The following is a 22,431-nucleotide window of genomic DNA, read 5'->3' as shown; positions in this document are numbered from 1 at the left end:
AATGCACTTTAGTCTTTAATCTCGGTGCTGAACCCAAAGGTTGGTCATCTGGCCTTCTTTTGGGATCCGGCCATGGCCTTAAGGCAGTGAAGGACCAACGACTAGTGCTGGAGACTTTTTTAAATATTTTTGTGTCGTTTGATGGGGCAGTTGTACTCACGTACCTCACTGGGGGTATGTAGTGGCTATCATCATCTGAGTGCTGATCAGAGTCGGAGTTTTGGATGGAAAATTGTTGTTTTGTTGAGGATAAAGTTACTTGCCCTGTTGGCTAACACAGAGTACCCCGTTGGCGTTCCAACTAGGCTAACTCCTGAATGGAACTACCAGACTGAGCCATGTAAGGTATCAAATCATCATGATCTATGCCTTTCTTGGGGTCTTTCACTAACTTCCCCTAAAAGGTGGACAATTTAGAGTCTATATCAGGAGTCAATTATCTGATGCCCAGGTCGAATTTAATACCATTATTAAATGTAAGCAACTTTTAGAAAGTTGCCACTCAGTGCTCCAGCTAGCCCAGCAGCCTCACAAAAGCCCTGGCATACATACAGGTTTCTGACAGCAAGGGGAGATGTGTGAATGACTCACCAGCACAGAAACAAAGGCAGTTGCCGTGAAGAGAGGTGTCACCTCCCCCCAAAGGATGGCCACGCAAGGGTGTTAGCCCAAAAGGTGAGCTTCAAAAGTGAACCTGCATTTGTGAGGGAAGTAGTGTCCACAGCCCTGAGCAGGATGCCTTTAGTTCCTGCAAACAAGGTGGAGATAGAGTCAAGGAGAATATCTCGCCACCAAACCAGTTCTACCATGGGCATATAGCCCTCTGGTAGTCACACCGCTAGAGTGGGTTACCAAGCTCCTGATGATCAAGGAAGGGTTGAGCCATCTTGAAAGGGCAAGAAAATGGCATTCTAAGATAGCCAGATTCCACACATCACAGGTAGGAGGGGACACAGTAGCCCAATGGCAAGTGATGGCGTGCACATCAATAAAGTAAGGACTAAGTTCAAGTCCCACAGAGTCATCAGAAAGGTTTTTGATGGGAACAAATGTTGAAACCTTTCAAAAGATCAAGACTACGGGTGATTTGAATAACGAAGAATGATCCAGCAACTACAAAAAAAGCAGAAAGAGCTGATAAATAGAGATTAACTGTGCCCAATGCATGGCTTTGCCTGGCTAGGAGCAGAACATACAATAAAACTTTGACCAACTTCGGCTGTAATGGGTCAGTTTGACAGGTGCCGCAAGAATCCACAAATTTGTCCCAACAACTGGAGTCTTCTGATTTTGTGGAAGGATGCCTCAATACTGAAATTACATCAACGATCTCAGGGGGAAGGCTGAAAAAGCTCAACTGTTACCGCTCACTCTCCAAGCAAGGATAGGCAAATTGTGCAGGCCGGTGCAGTATCCTGCCCTGCTGCTGTAACAGAAGGTCCTCGTGAAGTGGTAGCTTAATTGGGCAGATGCTCACGCCTAGGATTTCTGAGCAACACACTCTCCTGGCCATATTCATGCAATTAGGATCGCTTGGGCTCATTCGTTCCTGAGAGTCTTGAGAATTTGGGGTAGATAATGCAGTAGTGGAAAGGCATACAGGAGTGTCGACCTTCATTCTTGATGGAAGGCGTCTCCGTGACACAACTCAGAGAGATCCAATGGAAACTATCATGTGCAAAAGTGCTACCATGGAGCATTCTTGGCAGTTTGCCAGAGTGTGTTTGACTGGAGGCCACTGCGGGTCCTTGGGACACAAAGGCACACCAAAGGGAGCTGTAAAGTGCCAAATAGACACAGCATGGCTTGCCTGACAGCCTCACCCTGCTGCAACATCGCCGACAAGCCTAGAAATTCGAAGTGCTTCAGAACAAATCTCTGAATGGACTCAGATGGAGTTCAGGAGAGAGACGAGGAGGCACACTGAATCCCTTAACCCCTCTCTGAAGAGCATGACTGGCAAGCAGGGAATAATTTCCACTTTGATTTCTTGTGCTTTTTCTTCCACTTAATAGAGGACTTCGACTGCAATCACGATTTGCCGCAGAAACAGGACCTTCCTTTGCACCAGACACAACGTTGAGTCTTCTTGTGTTTGGACCTTCGGGTCATCTGGTGGCAGCTGCTGCAGGCCTTTGGGTCATGATCTGATCTCAGGCCCCACAAACAGACTCTGTGAGGGTCCATCACAAACATCTGTTGGTGATAGTCCCTGCATGGTTTTAACAGTGTTGTTTTTAGGGGAGACATGTCCCTTACAAACTGGCAAAATTGTTGGACAAGGATGGTCAAAGACCAGGGAGACAGAATCTCTGGATCTACATCTGAAGGAGCAGAAATAAAGGAACTAATATCACTGTGCATGAGTGGTGCTTGTATGCACAACGCTACCTTCAATGTGCAGGAGAACTGCTCTAAAGGTTTCTGGAACCAGTCTGACAAATGGGTGTTAGACTTTTCATCCTTGGCGTGGTCTCCCTTAACCTTTTGCCTCTGTTTCCCAGGTTGTTGTGTGCTGGACTCTGTTTTTACTGTTTTTGTTACTCTGGGCACTTTACCACTGCTAATCAGTGCTAATGTGCAAGTGCTCCTAAACAAAATGTGTATGTAATTGGCTAATCCATAATTGGCATATTTGATTTACTAGTAAGTCCCTAGTAAAGTGCACTAGAGGTGCCAGGGCCTGTAAATCAAATGCTACTAGTGGGCCTGCAGCACTGGTTCTGCCACCCACGTAAGTAGCTCTGTAATCATTTCTCAGACCTGCCACTGTAGTGTCTGTGTGTGCAGTTTAAATGTAAATTCGACTTGGCAAGTGTACCCACTTGCCAGGCCTAAACCTTCCCTTTTCTTACATGTAAGGCACCCCTAAGGTAGGCCCTAGGTAGCCCCAAGGGCAGGGTGCAGTGTATGGTTAAGGTAGGACATACAGTAATGTGTTTTATATGTCCTGACAGTGAAATATTGCTAAATTAGTTTTTCACTGTTGTAAGGCCTGTCCCTCTTATAGGTTAACATGGGAGCTAACTTTAAATATGATTAAAGTGTAGATTCCCTTTGGGAGCGGATGGACATGTGGCGTTTGGGGTTTCTGAGCTCAAAATTTAGAAATACATCTTTTGGTAAAGTTGATTTTAAGATTGTGTGTTTGAAAATGCCACTTTTAGAAAGTGAGCATTTTCTTGCTTAAAACACTTCTGTGGCCCTGTTGGTTTGTGGATTCCCTGTCTGGGTCAGTTTGACAGTTGGGCTGGTTGCACCTTACACTAGTCAGTGACACAAAGGGAGCTGGGGTGTAGCCTGCATATACCGATGAGCCATCTGTGCTAGGAGGGAAGGGAAGAGTGGTCACTCACACCTGAAAGGGCTGTTCCTGCCCTCACACAATGCAGTCTACAACCCCCTGGTGAGTGTCTGGGGCCTGGCCTGGGCAAGGCAGGATTTCACAATCAGGAGAGACTTTGCTTTGAAGTAGGCCTACTTCAAAGGAGAAAATGGGTATAAGAAGGGCACCCAAAACCACAGACTTTAGAACACTTCTGGAGACCAAGAGGAACCTCTGCCTGGAGAAGAGCTGAATAGCTGAGGAAGAAGAGCTGCCCTGCCTGTGACTGTGCTTAGTGGAGCTATCCTGCAGCTGCTGCTTCTGCCAGAGTAAGAGGGCAAAGACTGGACTTTGTGTGCCTTCCATCTTGTGAAGAACTCTCCAAGGGCTTGATTTAGAGCTTGCCTCCTGTTGTTTGACGCGTCTCCGATCTGCAGCTGAAAAATCAACACGCCTCTGGCTTCGCAGCTGAAAATCGACGCTCGCCTGCAACGTGACCCGAAGATTGACGCCTGGGGCTGGAGAAACGACACACAGCATCGCTGACTGAGGCTGGTGAGATCGCAACCCGCGCTGCGTGGTTTTCGGATCATCGTGCGGCTGGATTTCCGACACAAACACCGCTGGGTGTGTAAAAACTACGCAAGGCCTGCCCGGCCCGAGAGTGCTGACCGGATTGACGCATTGCTCTCCTGCGGAGAGAAGAACCGACGAACGCTGACCCGACAAAAGGAGAAACAACGCAAGGTGTCGCTTGTGAGGGAAATCGATGCATCGCAAGCCCTTTTTGACGCACACTTGCCCGAGCGGGGTTATTTTTGATGCGCCCAAGGTACATTTTCACGCTAACAATGTTAGTGTGTGTTTAAAATGACATGAAGACTCTTTTTGCATTTTTAGTGATAACTTGACTTGTGAATAGTGGATTTTTGTTGTTTTGGTCTTGTTTTGTTTAGATAAATATTTTCTATTTTTCTAAACCTGTGTTGTGTCATTTTGTAGTGTTTGCATTAAGTTACTGTGTGTGTTGTTACAAATACTTTACACCTAGCACTCTGAAGTTAAGTCTGCTGCTCTTGTCAAGCTACCAAGGGGGTGACCGGGGGTTAGCTGAGGGTGATTCTCTTTTGCCCTGACTAGAGTGAGGGTCCTACTTGGACAGGGGGTAACCTGACTGCCAACCTAAGACCCTATTTCTAACAAACGTTTCTGGAACCAGTCTGACAAATGGGGAATATTCACAAGGTCAGGAATCTGTGGTTAGAAGTTTCCACCAGAATGTAGCATTACAGTGACGTGTACAGTGCTAAGCTAATCCCCTTGATCCAGTGGTTCTCTTGCTTCCCCAAATCCTTGTGAGCTTGTTACCCCAAAAAGAAGGATGCTATACCTTTTTTTTTTTGCTGCTATTTTATCGAGTGTCCATTTAAGTCATTAATCATTCTTGTACTGTGCCCTACTTGTAGGATACCCAAGCGGTAAACTAATTCTCAATGTACGGAGCCATGCCAGTCTTATCTGCCCTCGGTAGATCTACCAACTTGCTCTAATGCCATACTTCTTGAAACTCTAAACCTGGTACAGGAGGAAAGGTTCTTGTAATCTTAGCTCTTTTTTTAAACAAGGCTTGCTGGTTCTTAGATTTACAAGACCTACTTATGTTCAATGTACAATGAGCAGCAATAACAGACAGCTAGAGGAGGGGGTATGGGGAAATCAAGGGAGCTGCTGGTGACAATGGAGGGGGTACCAGACCAGAACAGAGGGAGTTACAAGGGGGAGGGAAGAAATTATACCTTAATCACACCAGGAGCAGCAGATGGACACTTATTAAGTTGAAATGATCGGTGCTTGGTCCATGCACCACAGAAAAGAATGGAAGTGAAGCTTGGCTTTCCGTGGCCAATAAGGAGGCTGCAAAGCAGAGTGACACTGAATCCAATCAATGGTACGCAATGGGTGGGCTACAAGCCATTTTATTGTAAATAATAGTGTCCGGCAAGCGAGAGTGCAAGCAGCGCGTGCACTGTAACAGGCTTGACCTAAAAAGGCTTTGTGAATTTTGAATGTGTCTACAAGGGTAATACATAACAGCCACAGTTGCAATGCCCCGGTCATCAAGATAATCAAATCAAGATAATAATATAGCAATAAGTCTCCCAATGCTGCATAGTTAATCAACCAAATTTCAACTTTAAATGTGTTATGGTAATTATAGGTTCTGAAAATACACACATTTTCACCTCTGACACACTAAACAATTCAAAGAAAGTCAAGAAAAACAAAGACCCAAGAAATATGGTGAAGGATATTTTACTCTGACATTTTAGGGATGCAATGATTTTTGCAAGTGCCAAAAAGAATTAAACCACAATAATAAAAAAATATGAGAAATTAAATTAATTTACAAACAATGGAAAAATAATTAGCTTACATCATTGAACAATAAGTGCAAATACAAAATTAAAAATGGAATGGTTTCCATATCACAGGAGCAGCACCTTGGCGAGAGCACCTGCTTGACGTCCTGTGCTTAATACTGAGGTGTAACATTCACAGTTGCGTTGTCGCGGGCAGCACAAAATGCTCAAAAAGTCACTAGTGTTAAAAACAAGTCAAGTGTCAGACACTCGGCAAACAAAAAAATTCCTTCTGGACGTGTTCAAGAGGTAAAGTTCAGTGACGACTCTTTGGAACGCCCATCATAAGTCTAGTTAAGAAAAAAAAAATACTAAAAGGAGACAAATTCTGGAAAATGACAAAACACTAAAGTAACATTTGGTCACCAAACTTCTAGAAAACATATCATCCTCAAGGTGACCCTATAGGATGCACATAACCAAAGAATATTACAAAGGCATCAAACCATTTCATAGTGTTAATTGCTTCAGAGCACTTGGTTAAGAAGCCTCAGCTGACCCTGGGAAGTGATGTGTATTACACGAGTGAAGCACTGAGCTTAACCCTAGGTAGTCAAGTTCTTTATTCCCTCACATGAAAATACCCCCGCAAGCTTAGGTTGATTGTTATCTGGACAAGAGTTTGTTTTAAAGTTATGTCTCTGCAATCAACAATTTAATTTATATTTTATATTAGATGACAAACTACTCATCCATCCAAACAAAGCCTTACGTTTCAAGCAGTCCTCCAAAACACAAACTTGAAACAACTTCAATAAATTCCAAAGCTGGTGCTGCTGTCGTTCTTTACACTCAAAATACTTTTATATTGATGCCAATTTAGGGATGTTGAAAATGTCTTATGCTTGCCAAGTAAGATAAACATTTTCATATTTTCTCAACATATGAAATTTGGTGCTACACCTAGTATGGGAGGTCTCGGAACTATGAATGGCAAGCTAGGGACTGGGCTCCTTTAGTACTTTCCTTAATTGTGGTAAAGATAGACGGTATTAGCACGACTCTGCTCAACTTTATAGAAAAGGTCTTTCTAACAAAGAACATGCTTATCACATAACATCATGCTGTCAATAATCGAATACTCTGTTTATACACTCCGACGTATTCAACTTTAACTACTGCCATTCCTGCCTGTGTAAAATCAGGTCAGTACATCCAAAGGTGAGACTGTACCTTGTCCAGGAAGAACTAATGAACCTGGGAACAAAGCATAATAAGGGGCTGTGTCTCCTCAGAAGAGCATCAATTCCCAATGAAGTTGTGACAACAGTTTACAGCAATGGCAATCTATCAGACAGTCCAGTTAGCTTCTGGAAAACCTTCCTGAAAATAAGCATGCTTTCCTTATTTCAAACCTCTAACCTAAATGGAGGCTAATGCTCCAACATCTTAAAGTTCTACACTGAAGACACTAGCTTTCTATACCTCTAAACACAGCAGGTTGCAAAGCAAATGCCAATAATACCTCATTCACTGTTTTGCTGTTATATTCCACTAAAAATGAAGATCACTGTGATCCATAACCTCCTCCATCTTTCTCCTCTATGGACTGACTCTCAAATGCCCACCCTGTGCATTTTAAGACCCAGGTTTAAGCATCTGCTCTGGTCCAGTTTACTTATCTATTCTTTTCCCAAATCTTCTTCATCAGCCTGCTTTCTTGTACAGAAAACTGCTCTAGTTCATGAAACGATCTGCGTCTAATGGTATGTCAATGTGCTGCACGACGTTTCTAGACCAATCGTTTCAGCAGCAGGACTGTTAGTTAACATTTCTGCTGCCAAAATGGACCTCAACTCTCCTGGGCAAGCGACCCCACCTACAAGCATCTGTTGTCCTTTTGCTTTGTGTGACTGTCAGCTCGGTCCCAACCACCCTGCCTCTTCACCCCAGACGTCTGTGTTTTGTCACTTCACGTTTCCGTCTAATCACATACCCATTCCATGTTTCTTCGCTGTGCGCATTTGCACAATTCCAAAACCTTCAACCTCACCCCCAACCTGCGAACGCTTCCACCTTTATCTTCATTGGCATTCCCTATTGTCTCCTCCCCTTTCGGCATCTGCATGATGACCTATTGCCTTTCCATACCTGGTAACCATGCGGCTTTGTCCTCCCTGCACAGGGACCACATAAAACAATTTCCTGTCACTGCCACCCTCCCAGTTGCAAGCTCCAGGCACAATTTAGCAGAAGGTGGAAGTATGAGAAGCAGCGGTTCCACACGAGCAGGGAATTAACAGTGAAACCACTGGTTTCAGTAAACAAGTGCAAATGCACAATGAAAGAAAGCAGTAATTGTACCTATTTACAGGTGACTCTGGCAATATTAGAGTTACAGTACATGCCAGCAAACAGCAACTGCAGTGGAACTAAAGTCAGCTGAAGGGTATTCTTATGAGCCAACAGCAGGGTCAAATTGCACAGCAAACAAGACTTACTAAATGTGCACAAGTACTGATGCACGGCAAGTGGTGCATCCTTCAGTTCAACCTAGAATTACTCCAACTAACCATCCTCAACATTAGTACACTATACAACAACTACATCTTAAACTGGCCAATTCCTGCAACTCAACTACAGCTCACACCAGCCCAAGATACTACTTAACTGCATGCCAGCCATTGACTAAAAGCGTGGAAACCATTCACGAGCTGACCAAAACAAACACTGCAAAATTACTGCAGATGCATCAGAGAAATTGCGACCAAATAGATAACTAATAAAACAAAAAACTTAACAGTACTGCGGAACCGTTTTTTTTTAAATGCCTTAAGGATCACCTCAAGAAAAGAAGTGAAGCAGTAAAGCTACTTTAAGAACACATATTTTACCTATTTGCTCCCAGGAATATTCTCATTTCATGGAACTTCCACAAGCAAGAGACAACAGCCCAAATGGTATAATGCACAAGTAAATCAAAAAGGTTTTCAAGACAAAAATTGAAAGTATGATGCATGACTTTGGGGGCGAGAGCTTGGGCAGGTGCGTCGGGGCTGTGAATCTACATCCATTTGTATACAAGCAAACATGAATGGGGCATTGTCTATACAAGCAATGTACATACAAGCAGACACTAATAGCATCAACCGTTAGCATGTTGTTGGACGTATGGAGGAAGGTTTCTGTGAAACAGTTGTATTAGTCTCGTTCTAGAGCACAGCTTTAAGAGGGAGGAGCATGGTATGTGTGGGCAAAAAAAATCATGCAGCTATTCTACTGCAATGCAACTAAAATCACATGAAAAAGGAAAAGGTGAAAACCAAAGCAGCATTTTAGTATTTCCTAATGGTGCAGTGAGTGCAATAGGGTGGTAGAAGGCACCGACTGGAGTTTTTACTGGCAATATTCATAAAAATGTCTCTGATATTTAAAATGACGTGTTATCTAAAGTCTAAATGCTCTTTTATTAGGAAAATCAAAAGCAAATTGAGGATTTAGAAACTGTCGACTCTACCAAAAACAGACATATTAAAAAAAAAACACATTCATGCATGTAACATACAACACCATCAACTTTCTTCCAGAACTGCAAGCACACCTTCCTACATTCCAACCCAGTTTCCTATATTACTTCATTACTTCGCTTCTCCCTAAGCTGAAATAATACTATACAATAAACTGTTTTTCGCAACGTATGAAACAGCCACTTGTCGTGAGAAGCAGCTTTTTCACACCCAGATTTTTAGAAAAGTTAGCAAAGGATTCAGGAATCCTCTCTGCAGTGGAATGTTTCCCCTACCTACCCAGGCCACCTACCTCCAAGTCAGCTGGGCAAGCTCTAGCTTGTATTCGGATGTGTGTGAGAAGAACAGTGGAGAGTGAGTGTGGAACCCTTCCTGCAATTCTCTGCCGATTTCCCTTTAAATTGTGCAAAACACTATGTATAAATATCCTGGAAATGATCAACCAGCCATCTGTGAGGACGGTAAAGAGGCAAAATCTGATGGGACAAAGCAGCAAAGGTCTTGCCTGATGGGCAGTACTGAGAGGATGAAAGGACAATGTAGTTCTATTTGCAATGGGACAGTAACATAAAGTCTGCATGTTTGATACATTCTGGCTGTAATCGTGCTGTCCTGCAGCCAGTTCATAATGGTTATTGTTCGCCGTCAGTTTTAGGGGCAGAGAGTTTCAACCTAACCAGTGTGATGAGCGCAAGCTCGGTCCGAAGGCCGCACCCTGAGACGCGGTCCTCAAGTATTGGATTCCCAGAGCCTAGCTCTTGGAGGCCTCAGCATTCCACGGTCCTGCGAGATCACTTGAGTGTCCTCCAAGAAGTCGGGCATGGCTCAAGCTGCCAGGACTGATCAAATGGTTAAGTGAGGCTGCCGCAGTCTGGACATTAGGAATTCGTGAGTCAAATTGTGTCGAGTGATGATTCCCACAATCTGAGGAGGAAACAAAAATCCTTCGTAAACAATGTAAGCAACTGATAACGAGAAACCCTCAGTCACAAAACGACATCCAATATTCTACCCAAGTGAACATTTGTACTATCTAGATGGTGAGACAGTAAAAAAAACAACAAAAAACAAAAAATCACAAAAAAATCTATCGGCCTGTAGAAGGGACAACAAAAAACAACTGTAGGAAAGCTAAACAATCAGAGTTTACATACTAACTTATGAAAGATGATTGATTTATGTATACATTTCCATATGAAACGTAAAAGTATCAACATCCAGTATCAATAAACCCATTGCCTCCGCTATGGACTACGTGGTGCCTTGCCATCTCCTGCCATCTTGTGGACACGACTGTGAAGTGCAGAAGCCCGTACCAAGAAAAAAAGGCATTTCACCCTCGCGGAAACAGCCTTTGCAGCAAAAGAAGCTCATCAAAGGTACACAAAAAAGGTAATAAACTAACTACATCCCTCTAACAAGAGTTCCAGAAAATGCTATAAAAACTTTGGGCATCAACTATACTTTTCCCATAAAGATACGCCACGCATTCTTTAAGGCACTAGAATGAAAACAGATGATACAGCTCAGAGGTGGGCGCTGGCGCGGAGCCCTTACTTTTCCAGGAATCACTGCAAGATGAACAGAGCTATCTTTGGTCCACATGCAGGCCCATTTTCCACAATTCCTGCTTTTCCAGATAAGTGAAACTCACCTCTCCCACTGCATTAACCACGGGCAAGTGCCGGAGACCCATAGTGCGGAAAAGGTTGAAGACCTGTGAAACATGAGTATTGGGGGAAACGGTGTACGGGCAGGGATTCATATAGGGGGTGGCATCCTGGGAAGACAAATAAGAACAACACAAAGAGCCAATGAAGAGACTAGAAATTATGCATGTAACAACACTGTAGATCATACCATAAACGAATCACATTAATTTTAGACCTTTGACACATCATGTGGAAGGTTGCCCATACGCCTAAAGAAACAATAGTGTAGTTCGGTGGTTCCCAACCTTTTGACTCCTGTGGACCCCCTCTTTATCATTACTGGAACCCGGGGACGCCCACTGAATCATTACTGGAATCCACTTCTCCCCTTCCCCCTGCCCCCACACTGAGTCATTACTGAAAGCCGGGGTCCCCGGACTAAACATGGTTTATTATTTGAAGCGCAAAACAATGCACAAAAATACAGAAACAAGCATTTATCAAACATACACAAATGATAACACATTTTATTTAATTTGTAAACAAATATAAATAAAACAAATAGAAAATGTAATTTTAATAGAAAGTTTGGACCATTTCTAAATTCAATTGAAGCCACACATCGTCCATACTATATTCTGTTTGATGCACCTGCACTACTCCCATAAATCAATCTGAAGGCGCTAATTCAATTTTTAGCCTCCAATTTCAAATTCCTTGACATTTACAGTATGTTGTAAAATTCTAATTTGTACATTTATCCACTTCATTGATATACACGTGAATAATCTGTTAATATTATTTAACAGTCTAAGCAGATGCAAACCCCCCTAAAGAGACTTCGCGGACCCCCAGGGTTCCCCGGACCACAGGCTGGGAACCACTGTTCTAGCATGTTTGTCATGCATACTGCTATGGAAGAGGGGTGCCGGAAGAGGGGTGCCTGGACATGGCCATCTCTGCCAGTAAAAGCTGTGGCCGCTCTTGTCTTCTTGATTAAAAAAAAACACTTAGACCTTCTGTTAATGAGGATGTCTTCAATAGGTCGTTATATGCAATACATTTCTGAATGTGATGGTTGGCAGCACTGTGGTGATCCTGATTTTGAGTCCTCAGCCAGTTACTATTACCAGAAGTTAATTTTACATGAATAAAAATCCCTTGCACCGTCACTGTGAGTGGTGCCAAGATGGTAGGAAAAACTCACTGGTGCAACTGAAAAGCAGTACCATAGGAATATTTATAATGATTACCTACAAGGTATGTCTCACTTAGAAAAACAGAAGCGATGGAATGCTTGAATATATATCATCCACAGGTCATTTTTAAGTCACATTCCGAGACCATCATTTTTAAGGATGAAGCCCAAGTAGGCAGAATCTGTCCTGGAGAAGCAACTGTGGCTTGTTGTGTTGCTAACACATCTACACAGTAATGCTTGGTAAAGGTATGAGGTGTGGACCAAGTGGCTGCCTTACAGATCTCTGTCATTGGTATGTTTCCCAGAAAGGCCATTGTTGCTCCTTTCTTTCTAGTGGAGTGTGTCTTAGGTGTAATGAGTAGTTGTCTTTTAGCTTTCAGGTAACAAGTTTGTATACACTTCACTATCCATCTGGCTATGCCTTGTTTGGATATAGGGTTACCAGTATGGGGTTTTTGGAATGCGAACAACTATTTGGTTTTACGGAATGCTTTTGTTCTGTCGATGTAATGCATTAGAGCTCTTTTTATATCTAATGTATGCAGTGCCACTGAGTCTGGCTGTGGGAAGAAGACTGGGAGTTCCACTGTTTGGTTTAAATGAAACGGTGAGATGACTTTTGGTAGAAATTTTGGATTTGTGCATAGTACATCTTTATGTTTGTGTACTTGTATAAATGGTCTTTGAATCGTGAAAGCTTGTATTTCACTAACTCTTCGTAATGAAGTGATTGCCACTAGAAATGCTACTTTCCAAGTTAAGAATTGGATCTGACAAGAGTGCATGGGTTCAAATGGTGGGCCCATAAGGCGTGTAAGTACAATATTAAGATTCCACAAGGGTACTGGTGGAGTTCTTGGAGGTATGATTTGTCTTAGACCTTCCATGAATGCTTTAATGACTGGTATCCTAAATAGGGATTTTGTCTGTCTATTTTGCAAATAGGCAGAAATTGCAGTGAGATGTATTTTGATAGATGAAAAAGCTAGATTTGCTTTTTGTAGGTGGTGTAAATATCCTACAATGTCTTGTATGGATGCATCTAATGGAGTTATGTGTTTTGTTTGGCAATAGAAAACAAATCTTTTCCATTTGTTCGCATAACATTGCCTAGTGGTAGGGTAGGTTTTCTTGCTTGTTTAATGACTTCCATACACTCATTTGGCAGGTTTAGATAGCCAAATTCTAAGATTTCAGGAGCCATATTGCTAAATTGAGCATCGCTGGATTGGGGTGTCTGATCTGCGGTTTGTGTTGTGTTAACAGATCTCGCCTGTTTGGGAGCTTGACGTGAGGTACTATTGAGAGGTCCAACAGTGTGGTGTACCATGGTTGGCGTGCCCACGTTGGTGCTATAAGTATTAGTTTGAGTTTGTTTTGACGCAGTTTGTTGACTAGAAATGAAATGAGCGGGAGAGGGGGAAAAGCGTAAGCAAATATCCCTGACCAGTTGATCCATAGAGCATTGCCCTTGGACTGAGGGTGTGGGTACCTGGACGTAAAGTTTTGGCATTTTGCGTTTTGGTTTGTGGCAAACAGATCTATGTCTGGTGTCCCCTACTGACAAAAGTGTTTGTATAGTACCTGGGGATGTATTTCCCACTCGTGAGTTTGCTAGTGATCTCGACTGAGGTTGTCTGCTAATTGGTTGTGAATCCCTGGAATGTATTGAGCTATTAGGTGAATGTTGTTGTGAATTGCCCAATGCCAAATTTTTTGTGCTAGGAGGCAAAGTTGCGATGAGTGTGTTCCCCTGTTTGTTTAAGTAGTAAATTGTTGTCATATTGTCTGTTCTGACAAGAATGTGTTTGTGAGCCAGAAGAGGTTCAAATGCTCTTAGTGCTAGAAAGACTGTTAGCAGCTCTAAGTGATTTATGTGTAGCTGCTTTTGCTTGCTGTCCCACTGTCCCTGTATACTATGATTGTTGAGGTGTGCTCCCCATCCAATCATTGATGCATCTGTTGTGAGAATGGCGTGAGGCACAGGGTCTTGAAAAGGCCGCCCTTTGAATACATTTGTGGGATTCCACCACTGAAGCGAATAGTGTGTTTGGCGGTCTATCAACACTAGATCTTGGAGATGACCCTGTGCTTGCGACCATTGGTTTGCAAGGCACTGCTGCAAGGGCCGCATGTGTAACCGTGCGTTTGGGACAATTGCGATGCATGATGCCTTCATGCCTAGGAGTTTCATCACAAATCGGACTGTGCAGTGGTGATTTGGCTGTATTTTTGGCAACATGGTGTGGAATGATTGCACCCTTTGTGGGCTTGGACTTGCAAGCGTCCTTTCAGTGTTGAGTGTAGCTCCCAAGTACTGCTGAATTTGGGATGGCTGCAGGTGTGATTTTTGATAATTTATCAAAAACCCTAGTATGTGTAGGGTATCTATTACATAACGTGTGTGATGTTGACACTTTTTTTTGAGTGTTGGCCTTTATTAGCCAATCGTCGGGATATGGGAATACATGCATGTGTTGTCTCCTTATGTATGCTGCTACTACGGCAAGGCATTTTGTAAATACTCAGGCTGTTATCCTGAAGGGTATTACCTTGAATTGGTAATGTTTCCCTTGTATAACAAACCTGAGGTATTTTCTGTGAGCTGGATGGATGGGTATGTGAAAATACGCATCCTTTAAATCCAGTGTTAACATGTATTCTCCCTGTTGCAGTAATGGGACTACATCTTGTAGTGTCACCATGTGGAAGTGTTCTGATTGAATGTAGAGGTTGAGAGTCCTGAGATCTAATATTGGCCTTAGCGTTTTGTTCATTTTGGGAATGAGGAAGTACAGGGAATAAACCCCTGTTCCTTTTTGATGAGGCACTAGTTCTATGGCTTGTTTGGTTAATAGTGCCTGCACCTCTGTTTGTAACATTTCCAGATGTTGCAATGATAGTTTGTGCGCTTTTGGGGGAATTACTGGGGGAAAATGTGTGAATTCTATGCAGTAACCTTGTTGGATAATTGATAGTACCCATGTGTCTGTTGTGATGTTTGACCATTGATTGTGGAACATTTTCAGTCTCCCTCCCACAGGAGATGTGTGTTGGGGGAAGGTGATTGCAAAGTCACTGCTTGTTGTTAGTGGCTTGCTTTGCAGATTGGAATTTTCCCCTGGATTTGGGAAATTGCCCTCTGAAGGACCCTCAAATTCCCCCTCTTTGATATTGTGTTTGGTGTGAGGGCTTTGTTTGTGAGGTGGATGGCTCTGAGAGCTGTGGCCTGAAACTCCCCCCTATACTGAGGCTTCCGAAATGTCCCTCTGTAATGGGATGAATAAATCGCTCCCATCGCTTTGGCTGTGTCTGCATCATTTTTCATTTTTTCTATGGCTGTGTCCACCTGTGTGTCGAATAACTGCTATTGTTTGAAGGGCATGTTGAGGACAGCCTGTTGGATCTCAGGTTTAAAACCTGATGATCTGAGCCATTCATGGCGCCTAATGGTATCTGCCGTATTTATGGTTCTTGCGACTGTATCAGCCTAGTCTAACGCTGACCTTATCTGGTTATTTGTTATTGCCTGTCCCTCCTCTACTACCTGCTGAGCTCTCTTTTGGTGTTCTTTGGGGAGATATTGAATAATGTCCTTCATCTCATCCCAATGAGCCCTGTCGTATCTTGTGAGGAGGGCCTTAGAGTTCGCTATGCGCCACTGATTGGCTGCTTGTGACGCTACCCTCTTTCCTGCCGCCTAAAACTTTTTACTTTCCTTATCTGGAGGGGGTGCATCTCCAGAGGACTGCGAGTTAGCTCTTTTCCTCGCAGCGCTGACCACTACTGAATCTGGGGGCAGCTGTTGCGTGATAAATACTGGGTCAGAAGGTGGTGGTTTGTACTTCTTTTCTACCCTTGGGGTTATGGCTCTTCCTTTAGCCGGCTCCTGGAATATCTGTTAGGCATGTTTGAGCATGGGTAGACTTTGGTATGTTGCGTGTGTGGAGGACAATGTATTAAAAAGAAAGTCGTCCTCGAGTGGTTCAGTGTGCATGCTTACATTGTGGAAAGCTGCCGCCCTAGCCAAAACCTGTGTGTAGGAGGTGCTATCTTCAGGTGGAGGGGGCTTAGATGGATAGCACTCTGGGCTGTTGTCTGACACATGGTCATCATAAAGATCACACGGATCTGTGCCTTGATGTGACTGCATAGTGTGTGTGGGAGACTGTGCAGTAGGTGTAGTATGTAGAGAGACAGTTCATTGAGGAGAATGAGGAGGAGATTGGGCTGGAAAAAACTGGCATGGCGGAGATTGCTCTCTTGGCACTTTAGCCTTTGGCTGCTCAGTGTCCATATGTCCATGAAATGCCAGCTTTCTTTTAAATTTGAAGGGAGGTGCTGTGAGGATCTTGCCAGTATCCTTGTGGATCTGTATCCTGGCTTGTCTGTCATTAAATCCCTCCATTTGTTGAAGCTCTTCCTCAAATCTACGGCTTTCTTTAAGCTGTTTTGAAAGTCCATGTTCCTCAGTATATGATTGTCTTTTTGGCTCCGAAGCCGGTTTTTTCAGTACCAAAATGCCCGGGGTGGTAGTAGGCCTCGGTTCTGAAAGAGACTTTCGGGGTCTCGACTCAACAGGTTGGTGTCTAATTTTTTCAGGGACTGTCTCGACTCGAGTCCGAAGACTTTGATGCAGGTGTGGCCTTTTTCGGTGCCGAAGGTGTTACTTGGTCACCGCTTGATTTTTTCCGGGTGGAGCCATGCCCTTCCGGCAGTAGCGTCCCCGAGGCCTTTTGTTTGGTCTTGGTCTGGGTCGGGGCAAGCATACTCACATGCTGGCCCGCTGTCGGTGGTCGGTCGACGTCGGATTCATCTCAATCAGATCCTTGAACGGAGATGGCCGTGTGGATCATCTCCTCTTCTTCCACGTCGAGGTGTTCGGTGCTCTTGGACGCCATTTGTAGCCTTCTCGCCCTTCGGTCTCTCAAGGTCTTCTTGGAACGGAAGGATCTGCCGGCCTCACAAGTATCCTCTCGGTGATCTGGTGACAAACACAGATTACAGACCCGATGTTGATCTGTGTAGGGATACTTGGCGTGGCACCCAGGGCAGAATCGGAACAGGGTCTGGTCCATGAGGCTTCGACGCTTCTTGCGGTCGGGCCGACCAGGCCCAGGCTGGGCGCGGGTGCCCTGAAGGGCAACCGAAGGTGTGTGTCCGCCGGTGCCGATGCAAGATGGGGCGCGATCGAGAACAATACCGATGAATTTCGGTGAATTATAATTTTTCCAAATCGAACAGCCGGAGTGAAGAGGAACACATCCGAACCCGATGGGGCAAAGAAAACGATCTAAGATGGAGTCGATGCTCATGCGCAATGGAGCCAAAAAGGAGAAGTCACTCGGTCAAACAACTTGTAACACTCCGAGCCCAACAATAGATGGCAGGAACTGTGCATAGCATGTACATCTGCAGCTACACATGCCACCGAATATGTGGGTATATAATATATATATATATATATATATATATATATATATATATATATATATATATATATATATATGGAAAATGTCACTTACCCAGTGTACATCTGTTCGTGGCATTAGTCGCTGCAGATTCACATGCTGTGCACATCCCGCCATCTGGTGCTGGGCTCGGAGTGTTACAAGTTGTTTTTCTTCGAAGAAGTCTTTTCGAGTCACAAGACCGAGGGACTCCTCCCATTTCGGCTCCATTGCGCATGGGCGTCGACTCCATCTTAGATTGTTTTCCCCCGGAGAGGGTGAGGTAGGAGTTGTGTATGCTAGTAATAGTGCCCATGCAATGGAGTAATGTACATAATGTAGTTTAAAGTAATATATTTACAAATATACAGATGTTCAAGATCAACTTCTAAACGGGTACAGGCTCCCGGGGAGGCGGGTGGGTGCATGTGAATCTGAAGCGACTAATGCCACGAACAGATGTACACTGGGTAAGTGACATTTTCCGTTCGATGGCATGTGTAGCTGCAGATACACATGCTGTGCATAGACTAGTAAGCAGTTATCTCCCCAAAAGCGGTGGTTCAGCCTGTAGGAGTTGAAGTTGTTTGAAACAATGTTCGTAGTACTGCTTGGCCTACTGTGGCTTGTTGTGCCGTTAGCACATCTACACAGTAGTGTTTGGTAAATGTATGAGGCGTAGACCATGTAGCTGCCTTACATATTTCGGTCATTGGAATATTTCCTAGAAAGGCCATGGTAGCACCTTTCTTTCTAGTTGAGTGTGCCTTTGGTGTAATAGGCAGATCTCTTTTTGCCTTAAGATAACAGGTTTGAATGCACTTAACTATCCATCTAGCAATGCCTTGTTTAGAAATTGGATTTCCTGTATGAGGTTTTTGGAAAGCAATAAATAATTGTTTTGTTTGTCGAATGAGTTTTGTTCTGTCAATGTAGTACATTAACGCTCTTTTGATGTCTAATGTATGTAGTGCTCTTTCAGCTACAGAGTCTGGCTGTGGGAAGAACACTGGTAATTCTACTGTTTGATTTAAGTGGAACGGTGATATGACTTTTGGTAAAAATTTAGGATTTGTCCGTAGAACTACTTTATGCTTGTGTATTTGAATAAATGGTTCTTGTATGGTAAATGCTTGAATCTCACTTACTCTTCTTAAAGATGTGATGGCAATTAAAAATGCAACTTTCCATGTTAAGTATTGCATTTCACAAGAGTGCATGGGCTCAAAAGGTGGACCCATGAGTCGTGTTAAGACAATGTTGAGGTTCCATGAAGGAACTGGCGGTGTTCTTGGTGGTATAGTTCTCTTTAGACCTTCCATAAATGCTTTTATGACTGGTATCCTCAATAGAGAAGTTGAGTGCGTAATTTGCAGGTAAGCTGAAATTGCTGTAAGATGTATCTTAATGGAAGAAAAAGCTAGCTTTGACTTTTGCAAATGTAGTAAGTATCCTACGATGTCTTTGGCAGATGCGTGTAAGGGTTGAATTTGATTATTATGGCAGTAATAAACAAATCTTTTCCACTTATTTGCATAGCAATGTCTAGTGGTAGGTTTCTTAGCTTGTTTTATGACCTCCATACATTCATGTGTAAGGTCTGAGTGTCCGAACTCTAGGACTTCAGGAGCCAGATTGCTAGATTCAGCGATGCTGGATTTGGGTGTCTGATCTGTTGTTTATGTTGCGTTAACAGATCTGGTATATTTGGTAGTTTGACATGGGGCACTACTGAAAGGTCTAGTAGTGTTGTTTACCAAGGTTGTCTTGCCCATGTTGGTGCTATTAGTATGAGTTTGAGTTTGTTTTGACTCAACTTGTTTACTAGATATGGAAGGAGTGGGAGAGGGGGAAAAGCGTAAGCAAATATCCCTGACCAACTCATCCATAACGCATTGCCCTGAGACTGATCTTGTGGGTAACTGGATGCGAAGTTTTGGCATTTTGCGTTTTCCTTTGTTGCAAATAGATCTATTTGTGGTGTTCCCCAACTCTGGAAGTAAGTATTCAGTATTTGGGGGTGAATCTCCCATTCGTGGATCTGTTGGTGATCCCGAGAGAGATTGTCTGCTAATTGATTCTGAATTCCTGGAATAAATTGTGCTATTAGGAGAATGTGGTTGTTAATCGCCCAATGCCATATTCTTTGTGCCAGGAGACACAACTGTGTTGAGTGTGTCCCTCCCTGTTTGTTTAGGTAATACATCGTTGTCATGTTGTCTGTTTTGACAAGAATGTGTTTGTGGCTTATTATGGGTTGAAATGCTTTCAGCGCTAGAAATACTGCCAATAGTTTTAAGTGATTTATGTGAAACTGTTTTGGGTGAGTGTCCCATTGTCCTTGGATGCTGTATTGATTGAGGTGTGCTCCCCACCCTATCATGGAGGCATCTGTCGTTATTACATATTGTGGCACTGGGTCTTGGAAAGGCCGCCCTTTGTTTAAATTTATACTGTTCCACCATTGAAGCGAGGTGTATGTTTGGCGGTCTACCAACACCAGATCTAGAAGTTGACCCTGTGCCTGTGACCACTGTGATGCTAGGCACTGTTGTAAGGGCCGCATGTGCAACCTTGCGTTTGGGACAATGGCTATGCATGAGGACATCATGCCTAGGAGTTTCATCACCATTTTGACTTGTATTTTTTGTTTTGGATACATGGCCTGTATTACATTGTGAAATGCCTGAATTCTTTGTGGACTTGGAGTGGCAATCCCTTTTGCTGTGATGATTGTCGCCCCTAAGTATTGCTGTGTTTGACACAGTATAAGGTGTGACTTTGTGTAGTTGATTGAGAAACCTAGTTTGTGGAGGGTTTCTATGACATACTTTGTGTGTTGTGAACATTTTTCTAGCGTGTTGGTTTTAATTAACCAATCGTCTAGGTAAGGGAACACATGTATTTGCTGCCTTCTGATATGTGCAGCTACGACTGCCAGGCACTTTGTAAAAACTCTTGGCGCAGTTGTTATTCCGAATGGCAACACTTTGAATTGGTAATGTATCCCTTGGAATACAAACCTTAAGAACTTTCTGTGTGAAGGATGTATCGGTATATGGAAATATGCATCCTTTAGGTCTAGTGTTGTCATGTAGTCTTGTTGTTTGAGTAGTGGAATTACGTCTTGTAATGTCACCATGTGAAAGTGATCTGATTTGATGTAGGTATTTAATGTTCGGAGATCTAATATAGGTCTCAGACTCTTGTCTTTTTTGGGTATGAGAAAGTACAGAGAGTAAACTCCTGTTCCTTTCTGGTGTTTTGGTACTAATTCTATTGCTTCTTTTAGTAGCAATGCCTGAACCTCTAGTCCTAGGAGATCTATATGTTGTTTTGACATATTATGTGTTTTCGGTGGGACGTTAGGAGGGAATTTGAGAAATTCTATGTAATAACCATGCTGGATAATTGCTAGGACCCAAGTGTCTGTTGTTATTTCCTCCCAATGTTTGTAAAATTTGGTTATTCTCCCCCCCACAGATGTTATGTGTTGGGGATGTGTGACTTGGAAGTCACTGTTTGTTTTGAGAAGTTTTGGGACTTTGGAACTTTCCTCTATTCTTTTGGAATTGTCCCCCTCTATATTGTCCCCGAAAACTTCCCCGATGATACTGGCTCTGGTAAGTGGGTCTTGTCTGTGAGGTTGTGGGTTCTGTGCTTTGTCCTCGAAACCCCCCTCTAAACTGTGTTTTTCGAAATGTGCCTCTGCCCTGTGGGGAGTAGAGTGCGCCCATGGCTTTGGCCGTGTCAGTGTCTTTTTTAAGTTTTTCGATCGCAGTGTCCACCTCCGGCCCAAACAACTGCTGTCCGTTGAATGGCATATTCAGCACAGCTTGCTGTATTTCTGGTTTAAATCCTGATGTACGCAGCCATGCATGTCTCCTTATTGTTACTGCTGTGTTGACAGTCCTAGCAGCTGTGTCTGCAGCATCCATTGCTGACCGTATCTGATTGTTGGAGATACTCTGTCCTTCTTCAACTACTTGCTGCGCTTTCTTTTGGAACTCCTTGGGCAAATGTTCTAAAAAGTGTTGCATTTTGTCCCAATGGGCCCTATCATATCTGGCCAACAAAGCCTGTGAATTGGCAATACGCCACTGGTTTGCTGCCTGTGCCGCCACCCTTTTGCCTGCTGCGTCGAATTTTCTACTTTCTTTATCTGGAGGTGGTGCATCTCCTGAAGTATGTGAATTCGCTCTTTTGCGCGCAGCTCCTACTACAACTAAGTCCGGTGTTAGCTGTTGTGTGATGTACACGGGGTCTGTTGGTGGCAGTTTATATTTTTTCTCCACTCTTGGAGTAATGGCCCTTCCTTTTACAGGCTCTTCAAACACTTGTTTGGAGTGTTTTAGCATTCCGGGTAGCATAGGAAGACTTTGATACTGGCTGTGTGTGGACGACAGTGTGTTAAAAAGAAAATCGTCTTCAATGGGCTCAGCATGCAGGCTGACATTATGAAATGCCGCTGCTCTCGACACCACTTGTGCATAGGCTGTACTATCCTCTGGTGGCGACGGTCTAGCTGGATAACATTCAGGACTATTATCTGACACTGGTGCGTCATAAAGGTCCCATGCGTCAGGGTCATCTTGACTCATTCCTGTATGAGTTTGGGATTGCATCATTGGTGGAGTGGCTCCCGGTGATGGTTGCGGAGAGCATTGTGGAGATGGTGGAGGGCTTACTTGTTTAGCCACCTTTGCCTGTGGCTGCTTGTTTTTTTCCTGAAAGGCAAGTTTGCGTTTCATTTTAATCGGAGGGAGAGTACTGATCTTCCCTGTTTCTTTTTGGATATGGAGCCTTCTTTCGGAATAGTCTGGCTCTATTGTTTCCAATTCCTGTCCAAATCTATGTGTCTTCATTTGTGTGGACAGTCCTTGTTCCTCAGTATAGGAACTTGTTTTCGGTTCCGA

General features: G+C 43.5%; 1 protein-coding gene across 1 annotated transcript in view; it reads right to left on the bottom strand.

Annotated features, from left to right (window-relative positions):
* Positions 1 to 5,623: 5,623 nt before the first annotated feature.
* Positions 5,624 to 22,431, bottom strand: part of CLCN6 (chloride voltage-gated channel 6) — a 194,660-nt gene continuing 177,852 nt past the window's right edge. Inside the window, exons 22-23 of the mRNA XM_069241255.1 lie at positions 10,867 to 10,992; positions 5,624 to 10,136 (exon numbers count right to left, since the gene is read on the bottom strand). Coding sequence (XP_069097356.1) covers positions 10,056 to 10,136; positions 10,867 to 10,992 — 207 coding nt within the window. The 3' untranslated portion in view covers positions 5,624 to 10,055. The remainder of the gene's footprint in view (positions 10,137 to 10,866; positions 10,993 to 22,431) is intronic.

This window comes from Pleurodeles waltl, chromosome 6 (genome assembly GCF_031143425.1).
Source record: "Pleurodeles waltl isolate 20211129_DDA chromosome 6, aPleWal1.hap1.20221129, whole genome shotgun sequence".
In the NCBI taxonomy this organism is placed as follows: Eukaryota; Metazoa; Chordata; class Amphibia; order Caudata; family Salamandridae; genus Pleurodeles; species Pleurodeles waltl.
Note: the sequence above shows the minus strand (reverse complement) of the source record. Positions and strands in the feature narration are given on the sequence as shown.